The sequence below is a fragment of the Panthera uncia genome (assembly GCF_023721935.1).
Source record: "Panthera uncia isolate 11264 chromosome B3 unlocalized genomic scaffold, Puncia_PCG_1.0 HiC_scaffold_1, whole genome shotgun sequence".
NCBI classification, from domain to species: domain Eukaryota; kingdom Metazoa; phylum Chordata; class Mammalia; order Carnivora; family Felidae; genus Panthera; species Panthera uncia.
Genome location: NW_026057582.1, coordinates 39,433,152 through 39,457,968, shown reverse-complemented (window position 1 = coordinate 39,457,968; position 24,817 = coordinate 39,433,152). Strand labels below are relative to the sequence as shown.

Below are 24,817 nucleotides of genomic sequence, written 5' to 3'. Positions count from 1 at the left end.
AGTTCCTTGACAATATATGATAAATAAAAATTTTTTCCCATCTTGTAGGCTTTCTTTTTCTTGATAATATTCTTTGAAGCAAGGAAGTTTTAAATTTTGCTGAAGTTCAATTTATCTCTTTTTTCTTTTGTCACTTGTATTGTTCGGGTCACATCTAATAAACACTGCTGCCTTTTTCCAAATCATAAATATTTACTGTGTTTTCTTCTAAGAGTTTTACAGTTTTAGCTGCTACAGTTCAGTCTGTGATCTACTTTGAGTTTATTTTTGTGTATGATATGAGGTGAGTTCCAAATCCATTCTTTTGTATATGGGTATACAATTATCCCAGCACCATTTATTGAAAAAGCTATTCTTCCCTCAATGATTTTTCTTGGCATCCTGGTCAAAAATCAAATGAAATGTGTTATTTCTGGACTCTTCAGTTCTTTTCCATTCATGTATGTCTATCCTTATGCCAGTCCTATACCGTCTTTATTACTATATTTTGTAGTAGGTTTTGAAATTGAGAAGTGTGAGTCCTCTACTTTGTTCTTTTAGAGATTGTTTTGATTCTTCCAGTTCCCTTGTATTACCATGTAAATATTAGTTTCAGCTTTTCAGTTTTTGCAAGAAGGCATCTGAAACTTTGATGGAGATTACCTCAAATCTGTAGATCAATTTGGGGAGTATTGCCACCTTAAAAATATTTATTCTTCCCATCCATCAACATGGCATGTTTTCATAGTTTTTAAAAAAAAAATTTAACATTTATTTATTTTTGAGAGACAGAAAGAGACAGAGCATGAGTATGGGAGGGGCAGAGAGAGAGGGAGACACAGAATCTGAAGCAAGCTCCAGGCTCTGACCTGTCAGGACAGAGTCCAAAGCAGGGCCAGAACTCACAAGCTGTGAGATCATGACCTGAGCGGAAGTCAGGTTCTTAACCGACTGAGCCACCTAGGTGCCCCTCAAGATCTTCTTTATTTCAAAAATGTTTTGTAGTTTTCAGTGTTGCAAGTCTTACAGGTTTTATTAAAATTTTCCTAAGGATATATTTTTTGATGATATTATAAATGGAATTGTTTTCTTCATTTTTTGTTTTTTTTTTAATTCATTACTAGAGTATAGAATACAATTGATTTTTTTTTTAATGTTTATTTTTGAGAGAGTGAGAGACGGAGACAGAGCGTGAGCTGGGGAAGGCCAGAGAGGGAGGGAGCACAGGATCCAAAGCAGGCTCCAGGCTCTAAGCTGTCCTCACCGAGCCTGTGGCGGGGCTCAAATCCACAAATTACAAGATCATGACTTCAGCCAAAGTCGGACGCCTAACTGACTGAGCCACCCAGACACCCCTTGATTTTTTTTTAATACTGATTTTGTGTCCTAAAACCTCACTTCTATTAGTTCTGATAGATTTTTAGTGGATACTTAAGACATTCTGTATATAAGATCATGTCATCTGCAAATTAGATATGGTAGAATTTTTTTTAAGGTTTTTTATTTATTTATTTTAAGAGACAGAGAGTGGGAGAGGGGCCGAGAGAGAGGGAGAGAGAGAGAATCCCAGGAGGCTGTGCACTGACAGTGCGGAGCCTGACACAGGGCTCCAACTCACAAACCATGAGATCATGACCTCAGCTGATGTCAGATGCTTAACGGACTAAGCCAACCAGGTGTTCATAGTAGAGGTATTTTTTACTTATTTTCCAATCTAAATATCTTTCATCTCTTTTTCTTACCTAATTGCCCTGTCCAGAACCTCCAGTATAGTGTTGAATAGAAGAGTGGACATCTTATGAGGAAAGCATATTCCATCTTTCTCTATTAAGTTGATGTCATTCTTTTACCATTAGACATGATATCAGCTATTGTAGATGCTCTTTTTCAGGTTGACAGCTCCCTTCTATTTCTTTTTATCATGAAGGGTATTGGATTTTGTCTGATGCATTTTCTGTGTCTATTGAAATGGTCATGTGATTTTTGTCCTTTAATCTGTTAACATGGTATAATAAGTTGACTTCTGGTTGTTAAACCAATCTTGCATTCCAGGAATAAGTTTTGTTGTGATGTATAATCCTGCTTATATGTTGCAGGATTTGTTAGCTAGTATTTTTGTGTGGTTAATATTTATATGTTATCTGTAGCTGTCTTTTCTTGTCATGTCTTTGGTTTAGATATCAAAATAACACTGACCTCATAGAATGAGTTAGGAATTTCATACTAGTTATTCTTAAATGTTTGATCATATTTGATATGTATCTTAAATATTTTGTAGTATGTGGTATTTTGTAATATGGAAGCTATCTGAGACAGTTTTTCTCTGTGGGTAGCTCTTAAGTTACAAATTCAATTTCTTGTTACAGGTCTATTCAGTTTTTCTATTTCTTCTTGAGTTGCTTTATGTTTTTCTAGGAACTTGTCAGTTTCATCTAAGTGATCAAATTTATCAGCATACAGTTCATAGTATTCTCTTATAATCCTTCTAATTTTTTTCTGTAAGATTGGTGGTAAAATTATCTCTTTCATTCCTGATTTTAGTAATTTGAGTCTTCTCTATTTTATTCTTGGTCAGTATAGCTAAAGGTTCATCAGTTTTGTTGATCTCAAAAAACCAGCTTGACCAAAAGTCAATAATAAGATAATAATAATAATAAGACCAATTATTGATTTTCTCGATTTTTTAAAATAGTCTCTATTTTATTAATTTTTGTTAATCTTTATTATTAAAATTTTTTTTTAATGTTTATTTTTGAGAGACAGAGCATGAGCAGGGGAGGGGCAGAGAGAGAAATGGAGACACAGAATCCAAAGCTGGCTCCAGACTCAGAGCTGTCAGCACAGAACCTGATGTGGGGCTCGAACTCATGAGCTGTGAGATCATGACCTGAGCTGAAGTCGGATGCTTAACCAGCTGAGCCACCCAGGCGCCCCTAATAATCTTTATTATTAACTTCCTTCTGCTTACTTGAGGATTAGTTTGCTCTTTGTTTTCTAGTTTCTAAGGTAGAAGAGTAGGTTATTGATTTAAGATGTTTCTTCTGCTAACATAGGCACTTAAAGCTAGCTATAAATTTCCCTCTGAATACTGTTTTAGCTGTATCACAAATTTTGGCATATTGTGTTTTTATTTCATTCATCTCAAAATGTTTTCTCATTTTTTTGTGTGATGTCTTCTTTGACCCATTGGCTATTTAGCAATATGTCTTCTCATTTTTTTTAAGATTTTATTTTTAAGTAATCTCTGCACCCATTGTGGGGCTTGAATTTACAACCCCAAGATCAAGAGTTGCATGCTCTATGGGCACTAAGGAGTCTACTCCTGAAATCATTGTTGCACTATATGCTAACTAATTTGGATGTAAATTATAAAAAAAAGAAAAAGAGTTGCATCCTCTACCAACTGAGCAAGCCAGGTGCCCCAGCGATGTGTCTTTTAATTTCAAGATTTTTTAATTATTTATTTATTTCTGTTGTTGACTTCATTATGTTTTAGTTAAAGAACACACTTTGCATGGTTTGTATGAACATACTTGGTATGATTTCAATCTATTAAGGTTTGTCTTAAGTTATGACTTCTGTTTCTTAATCTATAGAATACTCTCTAAAATAATGATAAATTAAGGATAGTTGCTTAATTATTTACCACTTCTGGTTCTCATGACTTAACAAGCATGTAATGCAAAACTTAGTCAACCTTAAGATCAAGGGGCGCCTGGGTGGCTCAGTCAGTTAAGCGGCTGACTTCGGCTCAGGTCATGATCTCGCGGTCCGTGAGTTCGAGCCCTGCGTCGTCGGGCTCTGTGCTGACAGCTCAGAGCCTGGAGCCTGTTTCGGATTCTGTGTCTCCCTCTCTCTCTGCCCCTCCCCCGTTCATGCTCTGTCTCTCTCTGTCTCAAAAATAAATAAACGTTTAAAAAAAAATTAAAAAAAAAAAGATCTAGTTAGCACTCTATTGGTTATCTTTAGTATTAGTTTTTTATAGAGAGCCCAAACTTTTATTTTTTCTCTCTTTTTTTTAAGTTTATTTATTTATTTTGAGTGAGAAAGAGCACACACGTGTGAGCAGGGGAGTGGCAGACAGAGAAGGAGAGAGAGAATCCCAGGCAGCCTCCATGCTGTCAGCATAGAGCCCAATGAAGGGCTCACTTGATCCCACAAACTATGAGATCATGACCTGAGCCGAAATCAAGAGTCAGAGACTTAACTGACTGAGCCACCCAGGCACCCCGAGAGCCCAAACTTTTAAAAATGTAGACTCATGGGGCACCTGGGTAGCTCAGTCATTTCAGTGACTGACTCTTGATTTTGGCTCAGATCACGATCTTGTGGTTCCTGGGTTCTAGCCCTGCATCAGGATGTGTGATGATGGTTGCGGAACCTGCTTGGAATTCTCTTTCTCCCTCTCTCTCTGCCCTCCCCCATTCACACATGTTCTCTCTCTCTCAAAGAGAAGTAATTAATTAATTAAAAATAAATAAATGTAGACATTTATTACTTGTGAGGTTGGAGAAAATTATAACAAGTATCTCATACAAGAGCTATTTCCTCAGAAATATTGCAGCAATAATAAAATCATACAGTTTCTCTTACATGACCTTGAAAATTCATGAAGTCTTTAAGAATAAAAAAATCATTTTTCCATCTCTGCAGGTTGGTATCATGCGTGATCGTCTGATTCAGTTCATCTCTAAACTGCAGTTTGCCGTGACTGTACTTTTTGCATCGTGGACTGAGAAAAAACGTCGAAAGTCAACCACCACTTTATGTATACTCAATATTGTCTTCTCTCCATTTGTGCTGGTCTTCATAGTTTTTTCTACACTACTCTCCTCTCCATTACTCCCCCTCTTCACCCTTCCTCTGTTCTTGGTGGGCTTTCCCCGACCTGTTCAGAGTTGGCCAGGAGCAGTGGGCACCACAGCCTGCATATGTGCAGATACAGTATACTACTACCAGATGGTCCCACATTTGACCACTGCGCTGCAGTCTGCAATGGCAGCTGGAAGTTTAGGTAAGTAAATGGGCTGTGCTCACAAAATCTTCACCAATGTATTTAAAGTACAAAAAAATGAATATACAGAAAAAGTCTTTTGATCCAACCATTATATAGATTCTAATACTATGATATATGGCAGAAGGACTAAATATGAAATAGAAGTATGTATCTTGCTTCTTATTTTGAGGTGTAAATAAAGTCACAAAATAAGAATAATAAGGGAAAATTTCATCAAGGTGATTTGACAGTTTTTTAAAAACATTTTTTTGGATAAAATCAGGTTATAGTCCTACCACTGAAACATGAAAAAACCTTATCTACCAGAACTTCCATGAATCTATAGTGAGTTCACATCAAGCAAATGCAATGGCTTAGATCCATAAAGATTAAAAACTAGCTTTATGTAATATCAGATTGAAGGGTTTAAGGGAGTTTGTTCATACCTTATTAGTTATTGTATAACAATGTAAAAGCAGTCTGATGAGGTTACAGGGCAAGATGACAAAAGCTATGGCCAATGATCAGTAGCCTCCCAAAATGAAATACTTTGCAAATATCAGCAAGAAAAAATATTTTTGATGAGGATAAACTAATTTTATGAGTTAATGCTTTCATTGTACACTAACTAAAAATTCAACTATATTGCACTTCTTGAGGTTGGTTTTAGATAAAGTACAAGCTGATGCCAGAGGTGTGTTATCTCCTACCATTGTTTACCTTAGCCCTTGAAACTTGTTTTAGAAATATCTAGTGAAGGGGCGCCTGGGTGGCGCAGTCGGTTAAGCGTCCGACTTCAGCCAGGTCACGATCTCGCGGTCTGTGAGTTCGAGCCCCGCGTCAGGCTCTGGGCTGATGGCTCGGAGCCTGGAGCCTGTTTCCGATTCTGTGTCTCCCTCTCTCTCTGCCCCTCCCCCGTTCATGCTCTGTCTCTGTCTCAAAAATAAATAAATGTTAAAAAAAAAAAAAAAAAAAAAAAGAAATATCTAGTGACATCTTGGCAAACTGGTTCTAGGCAGAAGGTTAATTTCAAATCAGATTTTTTTTTTTTAGTGTATTTGTTTATTTTTGAGAGCATGCACCTGAGTTGGGGAGGGGCAGAGAGAGAATCCCAGGCAGGCTCCACACTGTCAGTGCAGAGCCCGATGCTGGGCTTGAATTCAAACTGTGAGATTATTACCTGAGCCAAAATCAAGAGTCAGACGCTTAACCAACTGAGCCACCCAGGCACTCCTCAAATTAGAAGTTTAATGAAATGCTTACTTGGATTGAATTTCCTAATTATCTATTTGTTATCTAAAATATGTGAGGTGTGGCGTCTAGGTGGCTCAGTCAGTTAAACGTCCGACTTTGGCTCAGGTCATAATCTCACAGTTCATGAGTTTGAGCCCCACATTGGGCTCTGTGCTGACAGCTCAGAGCCTGGAACCTGCTTGGGGTTCTGTGTCTCCCTCTCTCTCTGCCCCTCCCCCTCTCACGGTCTGTCTCTCTCTCAAAAATAAACATTAAAATTTTTTTTAAATAAAATATGTGAACTAATTTAGGAAAAACTTTGTAGTATATATTTTTTTATTAAAAAAATTAGTTAACGTTACTTATTTTTGAGAGACAGAGAGAGACAGCACGAGCAGGAAAGACACAGCAGAGAGAGACACAGAATCTGAAACAGGCTGCAGGCTCCGAGCTGTCAGCACAGAGCCCAACGCAGGGCTCAAACCCATAAACTCTGAGATCATTACCAGAGCTGAAGTCGGATGCTTAACTGACTGAGCCACCCAGGAGCCCCATATAGTACAAATTTTTTAATGAATAATCATTTTTTCTCTTTCATAGGAAGTATTCTACATTTTTAATCTTTTCATCCAGTTTGAATTAATGTTTATTATATAATACTATGCCACTTTAAAAAATACCTGAGGCTTGACTCACATTTGAAGTAATAAATAACTTAGCAGTAAGGTAGAAATTATACTTTATTATCAAATCAGTTATATTCAGCCAAGAGTGTGTCATAAAGTATTCCTGGGGGGGGTGGGCAGTGGTAAAGAATGTGGTAACATTTCACACACATCTTATTGGCAGAAATATAAAAGTTAGACATTACCAAGTACTGGCTGGGGTATGAGGAACAGGAATTTTCTGGAATTTGCTGGAAGGGAATATAAATTCATACAACCACCTTGAAGGGTAAACTAATAGTCTATAGTAAAGTAAAGATACACATATCCTATGGCCTAGGGATTCAGTTTTAGATTCCATAGTTCTAATTAGATTCTAATTGTGGAGAAACTCTTGCACATGTGTTCTGGGGGGTTCCAAAGACTATATCCAGGTTTGATGATTTACTAAGAGGACTCACAGAGCTCAGTGTATATTTGTATTCACAGCTAAGGTTTATTACAGCAAAAGGCTGCAGAACAAAATCAAGAAAAGTTATATGGGTTAAGACATGGTGCAAGCTTCCAGATGTCCTCTCCCGATGGAGTCACACAGAACATGCTTAAGATCCCACGCACATGTTGTCACAACATGTATGGTATGGTGACTACCAGTTATTTGGGCTTTTACTGGGGCTTTGTCATGGAGGCACCTTCCGCCTAGCATGTACCAAAATTCCAGACTCACAGAAGGAAAGCAAGTATTCAGTATAAACTGCATTGTTTGCACAAACTGTTTAGACACAATGAGACTTTTATCAGGGAGAATGGTGAGGATTCTTCTGAAATACAAGTTCCCAGGTGCCAGCCATCAGCCAGCTTTGCAAGCAGGACTTTCAAAGGGTAGCAGTCAGTTCTCCTGTGTTAACTCTTTACTGCACAATACGTTGTGTAAGCAGACTTGCACAAAGATAATTTCTGCAGTATTATTATATAATAGAGAAAAATTAGAACAATATGGATATAGTTATTAACATGGAAATGAATATTCAAATTTAGCTATATTCATAAAATGAATTCTCAACCACAGGTACAATTGACTTTTAAGCTATTTGCAGTCAACATGGTCAAATCTCAGAGACATAATGTTGAGAGAAAACTAATTTCTAAAGGTTTTGTACAAGTGTGGCAGGTAGCATTGTATGTAAATTTTAATACCACAAAACATCTTTATATGTGTGTTTATAAAAATGTCCAAAATGCTTTAAATAATGTGAAGTTGGCTTTTATACATTTAATATTTATCCTACTATATTTAACATGTATTTAGGATTTTATATAACATAGGTTCTAATCTGTTGTTTCTCTGAAAAATATATCCTTGAATTTTTATGTATTATCACCTATAAATTTTCTCTTCTGTCCCTGTTCCTATAAAGACCTTAATTTAATGCCTCCTAATATGCAATGAATAATTGTTTCTATTCTTGACATGAAGACAGCATAAAAGGAGCTATGAATCAGTTCCAAGAGTGTTACCAATTTTGAAAATTCACATGGCAAAATAAAGCAAGCTTGAATATTACTTACTTTTTTTTTTTTTCTAATTTGTTTTAGGTCTCCTCTTACCTGGGTCTCATTACTTGGGCCGTTTTCAGGATCGTTTAATATGGATAATGATTCTAGAATGTGGCTATACTTACTGCTGTATTAACATTAAGGTCAATGTACATTTGAAACCTCTAGTTTTTTTATAGTACATGTGTAAAATTTTACCTCTTATAGACACATCATACACTGAATAGCTGAATTTAAGAGTATCAATTAATTACCTGTGAAAACACTTAAGGATTTTTAAAGTATATTTCAATTAGCACATATTGATAGGTAGACTAGTACTGATTGTTTAATAGAGCATAGTAACAAAATATTGCCAGCCCCCTTTTTGTCTGGACCTATTCTTTTTATCCCTACTTGGTTGAGCATCTCAAAAGTGTCACTCAGTAATATTTTTTCCCTATATTATATATGCATTCTCAACTTAATAAAAAACCTCTTCTGATCCTTACTACCCTACCTGCTACAGCATGTTTTTCTCTTCTTTTTAAAACAAAATTTTTTAAAACAATTGCTTATAATCAAATCTCAAATTTCTTTTCTCCTATCTCTCTTCAACTTACTCTAGGTTTTTGACCCTATTACCTATTACTGTACCAAAACTGCTCTTGTCATTGTCTCCAGTGGCTATCACATTGGTAAATCCAATGATCAGTTCTCAGACCTGGTCTTGTTTGACCTGTCTGTAGCATTTGACACAGTCTATGTCTTCTTTTTGCTTATTTCATGGGTCATTCCTTGTCAGCCTCCTTTGATGGTTCCTTCTCTTTTCCTTGATCTCTTGATATCAGATGACCTCAACATCAGAGTACCCCAGAGCCCAGCAGTCCTTGGTGACAACTGCATCCTTCTGGTTGCTCAGCCCCAAAACATTTGAACTTTAGTCCGGTGACATTTCACACCTGTTTACTTCTATGTCCCATATGCAGTCCAACAAGAAATCCTATTAGCTCTGTCGTTAAGCCATATCCTATGTCCTACCACTTCTCATCACCCTGCTATTAGCTATCTTTATCTCTTTCCTGGGTAATTGCAATAGTCTCCTAATTGGTCTCCCCACTTCTACCTGTGCCTGTCTCTTGTCTGTTCTCAACTAGAGTGATCTTTATAAAGTCTAAGTCAGATCATGTCACTTCTCTACTCAAAACCCTACAGTAAATCTTTTTTTTTTTTTATTCAGAGTAAAAGCCAGGGCCTTGAATGGTCAGTCTCCCTATTTCCTCTTGGCCTCCTCTACTACTTGAATCCTCTCAATTGTACTCACACAGTCAACTCCCTCACCACCTTCAAGTCTTTGCTCAAATGTCACCTTCTCAGTGAAGTCTACTATGGCTCTCCCATATATTCCCATATGTATTCCCACTACCATCCAGCACTCCTAGTCCTCCTTGGCTTGCTTTACTTTTTCTTTATTTTCATAGCACTTATACCTTCAAACAAACTATGTAATTTACTTATTATTTTCATTGTTGACTGTATCCCTTTACTTTCTAATGTAAGTGTCACAAGGGCAGGGATCTCCGTTTCAAGGGGTATATCCTAAGTCCCTGGAACAGTGTCTGTCTGGCACATAATAGGCCTGTGATAAATATTTGTTGAATGAATAATGAATGAATGAATTTTTTTGTCTTAGCACAGACTGGATAAAATTGCTGGTGACTAAAAAACTTTTTCTTTAGCTCATTGGTTCTCAAATTCAGTTCCCCAGATTAGTAATATTAACATCTACTGGAACTTGTTAGAAGTGGACATTCTTGGTCACCACCTCAGACCTCCTGAATCAGAAACTCTAGAGGAGGGCCCAGCAATCTGTGTTTTAACTGACCCACAGTGATTCTGACTCACCTAAAGTTTGAGAACCTAGTCTAACCTGTACAAATAGGAGAAGGCAAAAATCCATGCAAAATATTGAAGGCATTTTCATTGCTTCATTTAGGCTCTATTTTTAAAATGGGATGCTTTATAATACCTAATAATGTGGGTCCTTTATTGCTCTTTTGTGGTCTGTTATACATGTAGTGTAAAGATACACTTTTCAGTGGCAATCTTTGTTTCTTTTTCATTTTTTCAGACACAACGTGGCTTAGTGCCATCTTACCAACATTTATATGTTATATGCTTTAAATATTACAAAGCACTTTTATTACTTAAATCTTCACACCCCTGTGTGCTAGGATTATTTTTCTTTGAAAGAGAAGGAAAAGGAATCTCCGGATAAGTGACCTACTCAAGGTTAAGTACTAGCACCTGGTAGAGCCATGATTTTAAGATGGGTTTTGATGTCACATTCCATGTTCTTTCCCTGGATCCTAATACACCCTGACAGCATCGCCTTTTACTAAAGGCACTGGTAGTTTTGTAAAAATGTGTAAATAAACAACAATATTAATAATAATATAAACAGTGACTTCGTGCATCCTCTTCAAGGGATTCCTTCTAGGAAAGTAATAAAAATGTGTTTAAAATTCATGCAAAAAAATAAAATAAAATTCATATAAAAACATTCATAATATTCATTCTATCAACATATATTTGTTGCATTCCTACTGTGTGCCAAGTACTGGTTTAGGCACTGCAGATATAATAGTAACCAAAAGATAGCTGTTGTATGGAATTTACATTATAGTTGGAGGAGACAATAACTGAATACATAAATCTGTATGATAATGATGATGTTATTATAATTAAAAAACTGGAACAGGAAAATAGTTGAATCAGTTATGGCATATCCATACAATAGAATAATGTTCTCATAAAGTAGGATACAAAACTACTGTATATACTATATCATTCCAGTTTTGCCTTTTGCCCTCTAAAAAATGTTTATATTTAAAAAAACGTTAAGTGTGATTCAACCTCAACTGTACATACCTATAGTCTTTAAAAATTGTGGTTATAGTCAATTAAATTGTTTTGCCAGTTTCTAGTGGCATCTCTATGATTTCTTTTAAAATAGTAGCACTATTTTTCATCTCTATATGCAACAACAAATTACTAAAGTACTAATAAGTTTGAGTGAAGGTGTAGCTCTTGAGTTAAAGAGGTTTTTTTTTGCATTTTCCATATTTTCATTATGAGAATCCAATCCATGGGCATATACAAAAGTAGTTGCTTTTTTCTATGTAATAAGTACTCATAAACTCAAGTACTTTTTATCTCATCTTTAGGGCTTAGAATTGCAGGAGACATCCTGTCATACTGCTGAAGCTCAAAGAGTTGATGAAGTTTTTCAAAGTGCCTTTGAACAAGAATATGCAAGAGTATGTTCTGTTAATGAACACTTTGGAAATGTCTTGACACCCTGTATTCTTTTGCCAGTAAAACTCTATTCTGATGCCAGGAATGTTCTATCTGGCATAATCGATTCTCATGATAACTTAAAAGAATTTAAAGGTGACCTTATTAAGGTACTTGTGTGGATACTTCTTCAACACTGTTCCAGAAGGCCCAGCATGCAGGAGGTTATTCACAAAACTGAAAATAAAGGGAAAGAATCTCTAATAATCCTGCCTGCTTTGAATGCTTCACCACAAACCCAATCCCTAGAAGACACAGATAGTTTAAATTCAGAAATTTTGGATGATTGGTCTGATGATAATGTTTTTGGTGATGAGCCAACTATCAAAAAAGGAAAAGAAGAAAAAGATCAATTGAAAGTTGTACCAGGTGTAAATTTGCCTATTCCGGGATCAGTAGAATCACAGGGGGTCGGTGATCATTCAGTAGGCACAGTTCCTGAAAATAATCTTTACAAGGCAGTTATATTGGGATACCCTGTTGTTGACAAAGGAAAGCAAGAAGACGTGGCATATATCCCTCTCATGGAGTTCAGTTGTTCTCATTCTCACTTGTTAAGCTTACCTGAAGAGTGGACGTCTAACTGTTTGCCTAACTCCAAAATGAGGGAGATGAGCTCATTATTTCCAGAAGAGTGGTACCAGTTTGTTTTAAAGCAGTTGGAATGTTTTCATTCAGAAGAAAATGCCTCAAATGTACTGGAAGAAATCGCAAAGGACAGAGTTTTAAGAGACTTTTATGTTCATGCCGTAATGACTTGTTATTTTAGTTTATTTGGAGTAGATACTATGGTTCCCAGTCCTGGTCATATATTGAGAGTTTATAGTGGTGTTTTGCCTTGGTCCCTTGCCTTGGATTGGCTTACAGAAAAGCCGGAACTGTTCCAACTAGCACTGAAAGCTTTCAGGTAATTTATTTTGATTACATACAAATTGTAACTGGCAGAAAAATGATTTTTCAGATAACCTAGAAGGAGGAACCTTTTCTAATTGTAAAAAATAATCACTTTCCTAAAAATGAAAAACAAATGCTTAGTACGTATAGTGATTATATCAAGAGTACTTTAATTTCTACATCCTTTTATTTATGTGGAGAACCTATTTTTCATATGGCTTATTGAATTTCTTCATTTTCACTTCACTCCATCATTTCTCCCTGAAATATGTAGGATTTTAGTTCAATGTCCTAAGAATATTGATTGAATAAAATCTATTTTGTCTATAAAGTGGATTTTATAAATTTTATTAAAAATTTTAAAATTCTTTGTTTCTCCATTTTTAAGGTATACTCTGAAACTCATGATTGATAAAGCAAGTTTAGGTCCAATAGAAGACTTTAAAGAGCTGACTAACTGCCTTGAAGAATATGAAACTGACTGGTACATTGGTTTGATATCTGATGAAAAGTGGAAGGAAGCAGTTGTACAAGAAAAACCATACTTGTTTTCTCTGGGGTATGACTCTAATATGGTAAGGTTAAAAATGTGTTTTTAAACATTTTCATATATTAGTCTTAAGGAATGGAAACCAGTTATAAAGTACTTGAACTGAGTGATAGAGATATAACATTCTGGGATGGATATATTAATCATATTATTAAAGTATTTGTAGTCATGGCTTTATGGCCAACATAGTACAATCCTAGAATGACTGGTTATTTACTTTTGCAAACCTAATTAAAAATGTGTGGCCATTGTGCAGTAACTGACCTATAGGATAGCCAAGTAAAGTTCATTTAATTTACTATAGCATATTTGACTAAATGGATTAGATTCCTATGCCAAATTTGAGTATCACTTTGGATTGGACTCCTAGAAGAAAAACTAATTTATAAGTGGCAAAGCATTCCTTTTGCCACCATCCATGTTTTATTTGAAGCAAATCTAACCTGTGAAAATTCAGGGAGACTCCAAATAATGACTTTTTTTTTTTTTTTTAAGAAAATAGTGCCTGTTCTCATTACATTTAAAATGTTATCAAGTGTGCACAATATGAGTCAATGTTACATGCTCATTGTAGGCTTCACACCTGGCATTGCAGGTGCTTCACAGATGTGCTCCCAATCAAAAATGATGAAAGTTACATTGAAAAACCATTTAAAGACTTGGAAATGGTGCTAAGGGCATATAGCAAATGAAGAAACATTTATTCAAGAGTACTAACTAAAACCCAGTAAGAATAGTGAGAGACTGCAGTATTTGAACCAAGACCCATTCCTTCCCAACTCAGCAAGACAAGCTCTGCTCACATTGATACAATCAAGAAGGGTTCCCTCTCACTTCAGCTGCTGGTTGGAGGACTGTTTTCCTGGGAGAGGCAGGGCTTCAGCATTTCTTACCTTACTTCCAGCTACCTGTTGTGAGGCTAGGTTCTGGGCAGGTGTGGTCAAGAGGTGAGAACTCGAATTTAGTAGAAGATGGCGGCGTAGGAGGACGCTGGGCTCACCGCGCGTCCTGCTGATCACTTAGATTCCACCTACACCTTCCTAAAGAACCCAGAAAACCGCCAGAGGATTAGCAGAACGGAGTCTCCAGAGCCAAGCACAGACGAGAGGCCCACGGAAGAGGGTAGGAAGGGCGGCAAGGCGGTGCGCGCTCCACGGACTGGCCGGAGGGAGCCGGGGCGGAGGGGCGGCTCGCCAGCCAAGCAGAGCCCCCGAGTCTGGCTGGCAAAAGCGGAGGGGCCGGACGGACTGTGTTCCGACAGCAAGTGCAACTTAGCGTCTGGGGGAGGTCTTAAGTTAACAGCTCTGCTCGTGAAGCGGGAAGGCTGGAGGACAAAGGGAGGGAGAGCCCCCGGACAGCAGAGCTCAGCTTGGCGGGGAACAAAGGCGCTCGCCAGCGCCATCTCCCCCGCCCATCCCCCAGCCAAAATCCCAAAGAGAACCAGTTCCTGCCAGGGAACTTGCTCGCTCCGCGCAAACACCCAACTCTGTGCTTCTGCGGATCTGACTCCCTCCCGCTGCCACAGGGCCCCTCCTGAGGTGGATCACCTAAGGAGAAGCGAGCTAAGCCTGCCCCTCCTGCCCCCGTGCACCTTGCCTACCCACCCCAGCTAATACGCCAGATCCCCAGCACCACAAGCCTGGCAGTGTGCAAGTAGCCCAGACGGGCCACGCCACCCCACAGTGAATCCCGCCCCTAGGAGAGGGGAAGAGAAGGCACACACCAGTCTGACTGTGGTCCCAGCGGTGGGCTGGGGGCAGACATCAGGTCGGACTGCGGCCCCGCCCACCAACTCCAGTTATACACCACAGCACGGGGGAAGTGCCCTGCAGGTCCTCACCACTCCAGGGACTATCCAAAATGACCAAACGGAAGAATTCCCCTCAGAAGAATCTCCAGGAAATAACAACAGCTAATGAACTGATCAAAAAGGATTTAAATAATATAACAGAAAGTGAATTTAGAATAATAGTCATAAAATTAATCGCTGGGCTTGAAAACAGTATACAGGACAGCAGAGAATCTCTTGCCACAGAGATCAAGGGACTAAGGAACAGTCACGAGGAGCTGAAAAGCGCTTTAAACGAAATGCAAAACAAAATGGAAACGACGACAGCTTCAGATTGAAGAGGCAGAGGAGAGAATAGGTGAACTAGAAGATAAAGTTATGGAAAAAGAGGAAGCTGAGAGAAAGATAAAAAAATCCAGGAGTATGAGGGAAAAATTAGAGAACTAAGTGATACACTAAAAAGAAATAATATATGCATAATTGGTATCCCAGAGGAGGAAGAGAGAGGGAAAGGTGCTGAAGGGGTACTTGAAGAAATTATAGCTGAGAACTTCGCTGACCTGGGGAAGGAAAAAGGCATTGAAATCCAAGAGGCACAGAGAACTCCCTTCAGACGTAACTTGAATCGATCTTCTGCACAACATATCATAGTGAAACTGGCAAAATACAAGGATAAAGAGAAAATTCTGAAAGCAGCAAGGGATAAACGTGCCCTCACATATAAAGGGAGACCTATAAGACTCGTGACTGATCTCTCCTTTGAAACTTGGCAGGCCAGAAAGGCTTGGCACGATATCTTCAGTGTGCTAAACAGAAAAAATATGCAGCCGAGAATCCTTTATCCAGCAAGTCTGTCATTTAGAATAGAAGGAGAGATAAAGGTCTTCCCAAACAAACAAAAACTGAAGGAATTTGTCACCACGAAACCAGCCCTACAAGAGATCCTAAGGGGGATCCTGTGAGACAAAGTACCAGAGACATCACTACAAGCATAAAACATACAGACATCACAATGACTCTAAACCCGTATCTTTCTATAATAACACTGAATGTAAATGGATTAAATGCACCAACCAAAAGACATAGGGTATCAGAATGGATAAAAAAACAAGACCCATCTATTTGCTGTCTACAAGAGACTCATTTTAGATCTGAGGACACCTTTAGATTGAGAGTGAGGGGATGGAGAACTATTTATCATGCTCCTGGAAGCCAAAAGAAAGCTGGAGTAGCCATACTTAGACAAACTAGACTTTAAATTAAAGGCTGTAACAAGAGATGAAGAAGGGCATTATATAATAATTACAGGGTCTATCCATCAGGAAGAGCTAACTATTATAAATGTCTATGCGCCAAATACCGGAGCCCCCAGATATATAAAACAATTACTCATAAACATAAGCAACCTTATTGATAAGAATATGGTCATTGCAGGGGACTTTAACACCCCACTTACAGAAATGGATAGATCATCTAGACACACAGTCAATAAAGAAACAAGGGCCCTGAATGATACATTGGATCAGATGGACTTGACAGATATATTTAGAACTCTGCATCCCAAAGCAACAGAATATACTTTCTTCTCGAGTGCACATGGAACATTCTCCAAGATAGATCATATACTGGGTCACAAAACAGCCCTTCATAAGTTTATAAGAATTGAAATTATACCATGCATACTTTCAGACCACAATGCTATGAAGCTTGAAATCAACCACAGGAAAAAGTCTGGAAAACCTCCAAAAGCATGGAGGTTAAAGAACACCCTACTAACGAATGAGTGGGTCAACCAGGCAATTAGAGAAGAAATTAAAAAATATATGGAAACAAACAAAATGAAAATACAACAATCCAAACGCTTTGGGACACAGTGAAGGCAGTCCTGAGAGGAAAATACATTGCAATCCAGGCCTATCTCAAGAAACAAGAAAAATCCTAAATACAAAATCTAACAGCACACCTAAAGGAAATAGAAGCAGAACAGCAAAGGCAGCCTAAACCCAGCAGAAGAAGAGAAATAATAAAGATCAGAGCAGAAATAAACAATATAGAATCTAAAAAAACTGTAGAGCAGATCAACGAAACCAAGAGTTGGTTTTTTGAAAAAATAAACAAAATTGACAAACCTCTAGCCAGGCTTCTCAAAAAGAAAAGGGAGATGACCCAAATAGATAAAATCACGAATGAAAATGGAATTATTACAACCAATCCCTCAGAGATACAAACAATTATCAGGGAATACTATGAAAAATTATATGCCAACAAATTGGACAACCTGGAAGAAATGGACAAATTCCTAAACACCCACACTCTTCCAAAACTCAATCAGGAGGAAATAGAAAGCTCGAACAGACCCATAACCAGCGAAGAAATTGAATCGGTTATCAAAAATCTCCCAACAAGTAAGAGTCCAGGACCAGATGGCTTCCCAGGGGAGTTCTACCAGACATTTAAAGCGGAGATAATACCTATCCTTCTCAAGCTATTCCAAGAAATAGAAAGGGAAGGAAAACTTCCAGACTCATTCTATGAAGCCAGTATTACTTTGATTCCTAAACCAGACAGAGACCCAGTAAAAAAAGAGAACTACAGGCCAATATCTCTGATGAATATGGATGCAAAAATTCTCAATAAGATACTAGCAAATCGAATTCAACAGCATATAAAAAGAATTATTCACCATGATCAAGTGGGATTCATCCCTGGGATGCAGGGCTGGTTCAACATTCGCAAATCGATCAACGTGATACATCACATTAACAAAAAGAGAAGAACCATATGATCCTGTCAATCGATGCAGAAAAGGCCTTTGACAAAATCCAGCACCCTTAATAAAAACCCTTGAGAAAGTCGGGATAGAAGGAACATACTTAAAGATCATAAAAGCCATTTATGAAAAGCCCACAGCTAACATCATCCTCAACGGGGAAAAACTGAGAGCTTTTTCCCTGAGATCAGGAACACGACAGGGATGCCCACTCTCACCGCTGTTGTTTAACATAGTGCCGGAAGTTCTAGCATCAGCAATCAGACAACAAAAGGAAATCAAAGGCATCAAAATTGGCAAAGATGAAGTCAAGCTTTCGCTTTTTGCAGATGACATGATATTATACATGGAAAATCCGATAGACTCCACCAAAAGTCTGCTAGAACTGATACATGAATTCAGCAAAGTTGCAGGATACAAAATCAATGTACAGAAATCAGTTGCATTCTTATACACTAACAATGAAGCAACAGAAAGACAAATAAAGTAACTGGTCCCATTCACAATTGCACCAAGAAGCATAAAATACCTAGGAATAAATCTAACCAAAGATGTAAAAGATCTGTATGCTGAAAACTATAGAAAGCTTATGCAGGTAATTGAAGAAGATATAAAGAAATGGAAAGACATTCCCTGCTCATGGATTGGAAGAATAAATATTGTCAAAATGTCAATACTACCCAAAGCTATCTACACATTCAATGCAATCCCAATCAAAATTGCACCAGCATTCTTCTCGAAACTAGAACAAGCAATCCTAAAATTCATATGGAACCACAAAAGGCCCCGAATAGCCAAAGTAATTTTGAAGAAGACCAAAGCAGGAGGCATCACAATCCCAGACTTTAGCCTCTACTACAAAGCTGTCATCATCAAGACAGCATGGTATTGGCATAAAAACAGACACATAGACCAATGGAATAGAATAGAAACCCCAGAACTAGACCCACAAACGTATGGCCAACTCATCTTTGACAAAGCAGGAAAGAACATCCAATGGAAAAAAGACAGTCTCTTTAACAAATGGTGCTGGGAGAACTGGACAGCAACATGCAGAAGGTTGAAACTAGACCACTTTCTCACACCATTCACAAAAATAAACTCAAAATGGATAAAGGACCTGAATGTGAGACAGGAAACCATCAAAACCTTAGAGGAGAAAGCAGGAAAAGACCTCTCTGACCTCAGCCGTAGCAATCTCTTACTCGACACATCCCCAAAGGCAAGGGAATTAAAAGCAAAAGTGAATTACTGGGACCTTATGAAGATAAAAAGCTTCTGCACAGCAAAGGAAACAACCAACAAAACTAAAAGGCAACCAACGGAATGGGAAAAGATATTTGCAAATGACATATCGGACAAAGGGCTAGTATCCAAAATCTATAAAGAGCTCACCAAACTCCACACCCGAAAAACAAATAACCCAGTGAAGAAATGGGCAGAAAACATGAATAGACACTTCTCTAAAGAAGACATCCGGATGGCCAACAGGCACATGAAAAGATGTTCAACGTCGCTCCTTATCAGGGAAATACAAATCAAAACCACACTCAGATATCACCTCACGCCAGTCAGAGTGGCCAAAATGAACAAATCAGGAGACTATAGATGCTGGAGAGGATGTGGAGAAACAGGAACCCTCTTGCACTGTTGGTGGGAATGCAAATTGGTGCAGCCGCTCTGGAAAGCAGTGTGGAGGTTCCTCAGAAAATTAAAAATAGACCTACCCTATGACCCAGCAATAGCACTGCTAGGAATTTATCCAAGGGATACAGGAGTACTGATGCATAGGGGCACTTGTACCCCAGTGTTTATAGCAGCACTCTCAACAATAGCCAAATTATGGAAAGAGCCTAAATGTCCATCAACTGATGAATGGATAAAGAAATTGTGGTTTATATACACAATGGAATACTATGTGGCAATGAGAAAAAAAGAAATATGGCCTTTTGTAGCAACGTGGATGGAACTGGAGAGTGTGATGCTAAGTGAAATAAGCCATACAGAGAAAGACAGATACCATATGGTTTCACTCTTATGTGGATCCTGAGAAATGTAACAGAAACCCATGGGGGAGGGGAAGGAAAAAACAAAAAAAAAGAGGTTAGAGTGGGAGAGAGCCAAAGCATAAGAGACTGTTAAAAACTGAGAACAAACTGAGGGTTGATGGGGGGTGGGAGGGAGGGCAGGGTGGGTGATGGGTATTGAGGAGGGCACCTTTTGGGATGAGCACTGGGTGTTGTATGGAAACCAATTTGACAGTAAATTTCATATATTAAAAAATTAATTTAAAAAAGGAAATATTATACAGTAATAATAATAACTTTTATATATCTACAAAAAAAAAAAAAAAAGAGGTGAGAACTCCTTTCTGGCCAACCTATCTCTTTGGATGGAGGCTTTACTCTGGACTTGGTGCCACTGAGAATAACGGGGACCTGACCAGCCTTACCTGCTTGGCAGGTGGAAGTTCCACACTGGGAGAGGCAAACCAGGAAGACCTGAGGTTAATGCCTTTCTTCTATGTTCTAAAGCAGAGCTGTCTCTCAGAAGCATGCCATTATCTGACCCCCAGATAAAGAGCTCTGGCTCTCAGATTTTGCCCAGTGGGAGATGCAGATCATTAAAAAAGAGAGAACTCTACATCTCTTCCCAAAGGAAATTATTTTATCTGCAACAGTGTGGAGACATTGACACCTAAGATGCTCTCAAAAACAACGGAGCTTGTGGTAAAAAGTAATTAAGGGATTGGGGCACCTGGGTGGCTAAGTTGGCTGATGAGCGAGTTTGACCCCCACATCGGGCTCTGCACTGGCAAAGCAGAGCCTGCTTAGGATTCTCTGTCTCCCTCTCTCTCCCTCTCTCTCTCTCTCTCTCTCTCTCTCTCTGCCCCTCCTCTGTTCATGCTCTCTCTCAAAAATAAATAAAGCATTAAAAAAAAAGTCATTAAGAGGCTATTGGTAAATTTGTTAGAGATATAAACTAAACTATAGGCTGGGTAGATGAACAGAACCAGGGAAAGAAACCATAGAGAAGAGCCTTCCTGTGATCAAAAATAGGAGCCAAGCTTAATTGGGTCAATCTGTGAAGCGATTTACATTGCAGGTCATTGTTGAAAACAAAGCAGCCGCCTGGCAATCATAGGAGCTTATTAGCAGCTGGGTGTGAGCACTTGATAGATGGAGAGAGCCCTGCTAAACCCATTGCCATCTCATGGTAACTGGGGACACTCACAGGCTGCACTCCCTGAGGAACCACATCAAAGGCTTCACACTTGTGGGAGAGGTAGGGATTAACTTCACTAAGGTCAGTCAGCCACTCACTAAACTAAGCAAGTAACAGTAACATTATTATATAACACCGAAAACATGCAAACAAAACAAAAATAGGTAAATAGGACTTCATCAAAAGTAAAAACTTTTGTGCTTCAAAAGACACCATCAAGAGAGTGAAAAAACAACTCAGAGAATGGGGAAAACATTTGCATATATCTGATAAGGGACTTGTTACTAGAATATTTAAAGAACTCTTACAACTCAATAATAAAAAAAAATTGTATTTAAAATCTGAGCAAATTATAAAATGAGCACAGGATCTCTATAGATATTTCTTCAAAAGAAGATATACACATGGGGCAATAAGCCAATGAAAAGATGGTCAACGTCATTTGTCTTGAGAGAAATGCAAGTCAAAACCACAATGAAGTATCACTTCATACAAGGACATACTATGATGGCTGAAATCAAAAAGGCAGATAATACCTGTTGGATGAGAATATGGAGAATTAGAACTCTCATACAGTGCTGGCAGAAATGTAAAGTAGTACAACATTCAGAAAACATTCTAGCAGTTTCTTAAATGATTAAACTTAGAGTTACCATTTGACTCAGTAATTCCACTCCTAGGTATATACCCAAGAGAAATGAAAGCATAGATCCACGTAGAAACTTGTACATGGATATTTATGGCAGCATTATTTATGACTGACAAAGGGTGGAAACAACCCAACTATCCATCAAGTGATGAATGAATAAGTAAATTGTGGTTTATCCATACAGTGGAATATTAGTCCACCATAAAAAGGAATGAAGTACTAACACATGTTGCAACATTAACGAACCTTGAAAACATAATGCTAAGAAGCCAGTCCCAAAGACCACATAGTATATGATTCCTTTCATATGAAATTTCCACAGAAGACAAAACTATAGAGATAGAAAGTACATTAGTGTTTGCTTATGACTGGGCGAATGAAGGGATAGGAGGGTGATAGCTAAAGAGTACAAGGTTTCTTTTTGAGGTCATGAAAATGTCCTGAAGTCATGGAGATAGTTGTATACGTTTGAATATACTAAAAAACTACTGAATCACACACTTTATATGAGTAAATTGTATGGAAATGTGAATTATATCTCAATAAAGCTATTTTTAAAAAGAGCCTATTGTGTGATTGTCCAACGACTAGGATTTATGACTTAGGCATTGTTGAGGCCAGATAGGGTGAAGGAATAGAAAAGGAAACGAAATAGAAGTAGCTGAGATTTTGCCATTTGGGTCATTGAATGAATGGCTATCATTTCAAGCTTATTCAGAGAGCTACCAAAGAGAGGTGATTCTTGATTCTGAAGACAAGCAACTCATGTGTACGTTTTAATACACCACTTTCTGTTTAAGTTTGCCTAAGCACAATGGAATTTTTTTCTAATTTTATAAATAAAATGTAATGACCTGAACATAATTTTTTTTTTTCTTCTTCTTCTTCTTTCCTGTCCCCCTTTTATACTTTAAAGGGAGTTTACACTGGGAGAGTACTTAGCCTTCAAGAATTGCTGGTCCAAGTTGGGAAGTTAAATGCTGAAGCTGTTAGAGGCCAGTGGGCCAATCTTTCCTGGGAATTGCTTTATGCCACAAACGATGATGAGGAACGATACAGTATCCAAGCTCATCCACTACTTTTAAGAAACCTTACGGTACAAGCAGCTGATCCTCCCCTGGGATATCCAGTTTACTCTTCAAAACCTCTCCACATACATTTGTATTAGAGCCCATTTTGACTTGTAAACGTATTGTCATCACATGAGATGGGGTTTTTTTTTTTTTTTTTCCATTCTAGAAAAGTAACAATGTGATTCCTCATAACTTCACTGGACTTCTCTCTCTTCCTCCAAGTCCGATGCCTGAGAAAAGCTAAGCTCTGTAAAGTTGACTCTCTTAGCTATCTTAATGGTTAAAAAAAATCAAACAAACTTGATCTGACATGAAAGTTAGAGCTAGTCGGCCAGTATTTGTGCCCTGTGGATTGTGGTAGGTTTTAGCAAATATAAAACATTTGTGTAAGATTAGATAATAAATTTTTTAATGCCTCCTTAAATATGTGGTAGGTGACTTGCCTTATGGAAGTCAGCAGCTATGTGATTTTTACATACTCAGAAGACACACGTATCAGTGCTTTTAAGTAATGGTAATGGATCCTATTGAAAGTTGCAAAATGTATATATATTTATTTGAAATACTAAATTTTATAGTATTTTCAAACTTAATGCCGTTTTAACATTTAACATGGTCTAAGTATTTTCATATAATCTATTCATTTTCTTTTCATATACTTCAATTCAGAAACCTTAAAAGCCTTTAGTAAAATCTCTTACAATAAAATATTTTCTTTTCCTTTCCCCGTATCCTTTTGATATACATGAAAGAAACTGGGTTTAACTTGCTTTTCAGGATTAATAGTGTTTGGTTACAACATAATGAGTTCACTAGTAGAGGGCATTCTGTTGATCTGGCTCCTTAAGCATTTCTTTTTCTTTTTCTTTTTTTTTTTTTAATGTTTATTTATTTTTGAGAGAGAGAGAGAGACACAGAATCCGAAGAGGCTCCAGGATCCTAGCTGTCTGCACAGAGCCTGAGGCAGGGCTTGACCTCACAAATTGCAAGATCACGACCTGAGCCAAAGTCGGTCGCCCAACAGACTGAGCCATCCAGGCACCCCAGGCATTTCTTTTCAGTTGAATATACTGCTTCTGAAGAATGATTTACCCAATAGGACTAATGGGCACTAGTGTTGTAGGTATATGAACTAAAGACTGAAAGAAATGGTAGAAAAATTTTCATAACATCAGGATATTCATTCTTTTGCTGCTTATAGATACAGAGAAAAGACTGGTGGTTGCATGAGGAGGGTGGTGGGAGATGAAATGGGTGAAGGGGATCAAAAAGAATAAACTTCCAGTTATAAAATAAGTTAGTCATGGGGATATAATGTACAGCACGGTGACTATAGTTAATACTGTATCCCTCATCTGAATGCTGTTAAGAGTAGCTCTTAAAAGTTCTCATCACAAGAAAAATTTTTGTTAAGTGTGACAGATGTTAACTAGACTTACTGTGGTGATCATTTCACAATATATACAAATGTTAAATCATTATGTACACCTGAAACTAATGTTATCTGTCAGTGATAGCTCAATTAAAAAAAAATAGTTAAGTTGGGGTGCCTGGATGGCTCAGTCAGTTAAGTGTCCTACTTCGGCTCAGGCCATGATCTCAGTTTGTGAGTTCAAGCCCCCTGTTGGACTCTGTGCTGACAGCTCGGAGCCTGGAGCCTGCTTCAGATTCTGTGTCTCCCTCTCTGCCCCTCCCCTGCTCATGCTGTGTGTCTCTCAAAAATAAATAAACATGATCAATGTAGCCAATAAAGATATTAAAACATGCTTCCAAGGTCGTCCCTTTGGAAAAACATACATGTGGATTTGCTTTATTGTCTAATTAGATAAGATTTAAGATAAGGGATGATGAAATTTTCTTTGATCTTTAGCCTTAAGATTCACAAATCTTAATAGAAAACAATACTGACTCTTGCTTCAGAGAATAACCTTGGAAGTTGATTAAAAATCATTATAAGGTTTTATTTTTCTATGTGTTTTTTTTCCTGAAGAGTATACCTCCTATACTTCTATGAGGCAATGGCAAACAATATTACAAATGAACGGTTAGGATGCTAAGGCAGACATAAATGTTTACTAGAATATGGCTATTAAAAAAGATG

General features: G+C 37.8%; 1 protein-coding gene across 2 annotated transcripts in view; it reads left to right on the top strand.

The window, feature by feature from the left end:
• Window positions 1–24,508, top strand: part of PCNX4 (pecanex 4) — a 46,115-nt gene extending 21,607 nt beyond the window's left edge. For both annotated transcript variants that reach the window (XM_049611507.1, XM_049611508.1), the window contains 5 exons: window positions 4,633–4,993; window positions 8,470–8,573; window positions 11,637–12,673; window positions 13,049–13,235; window positions 22,560–24,508. In XM_049611507.1, coding sequence (XP_049467464.1) covers window positions 4,633–4,993; window positions 8,470–8,573; window positions 11,637–12,673; window positions 13,049–13,235; window positions 22,560–22,811 — 1,941 coding nt within the window. In that variant the 3' untranslated portion in view covers window positions 22,812–24,508. The remainder of the gene's footprint in view (window positions 1–4,632; window positions 4,994–8,469; window positions 8,574–11,636; window positions 12,674–13,048; window positions 13,236–22,559) is intronic.
• The last annotated feature ends 309 nt before the right edge of the window (window positions 24,509–24,817 follow it).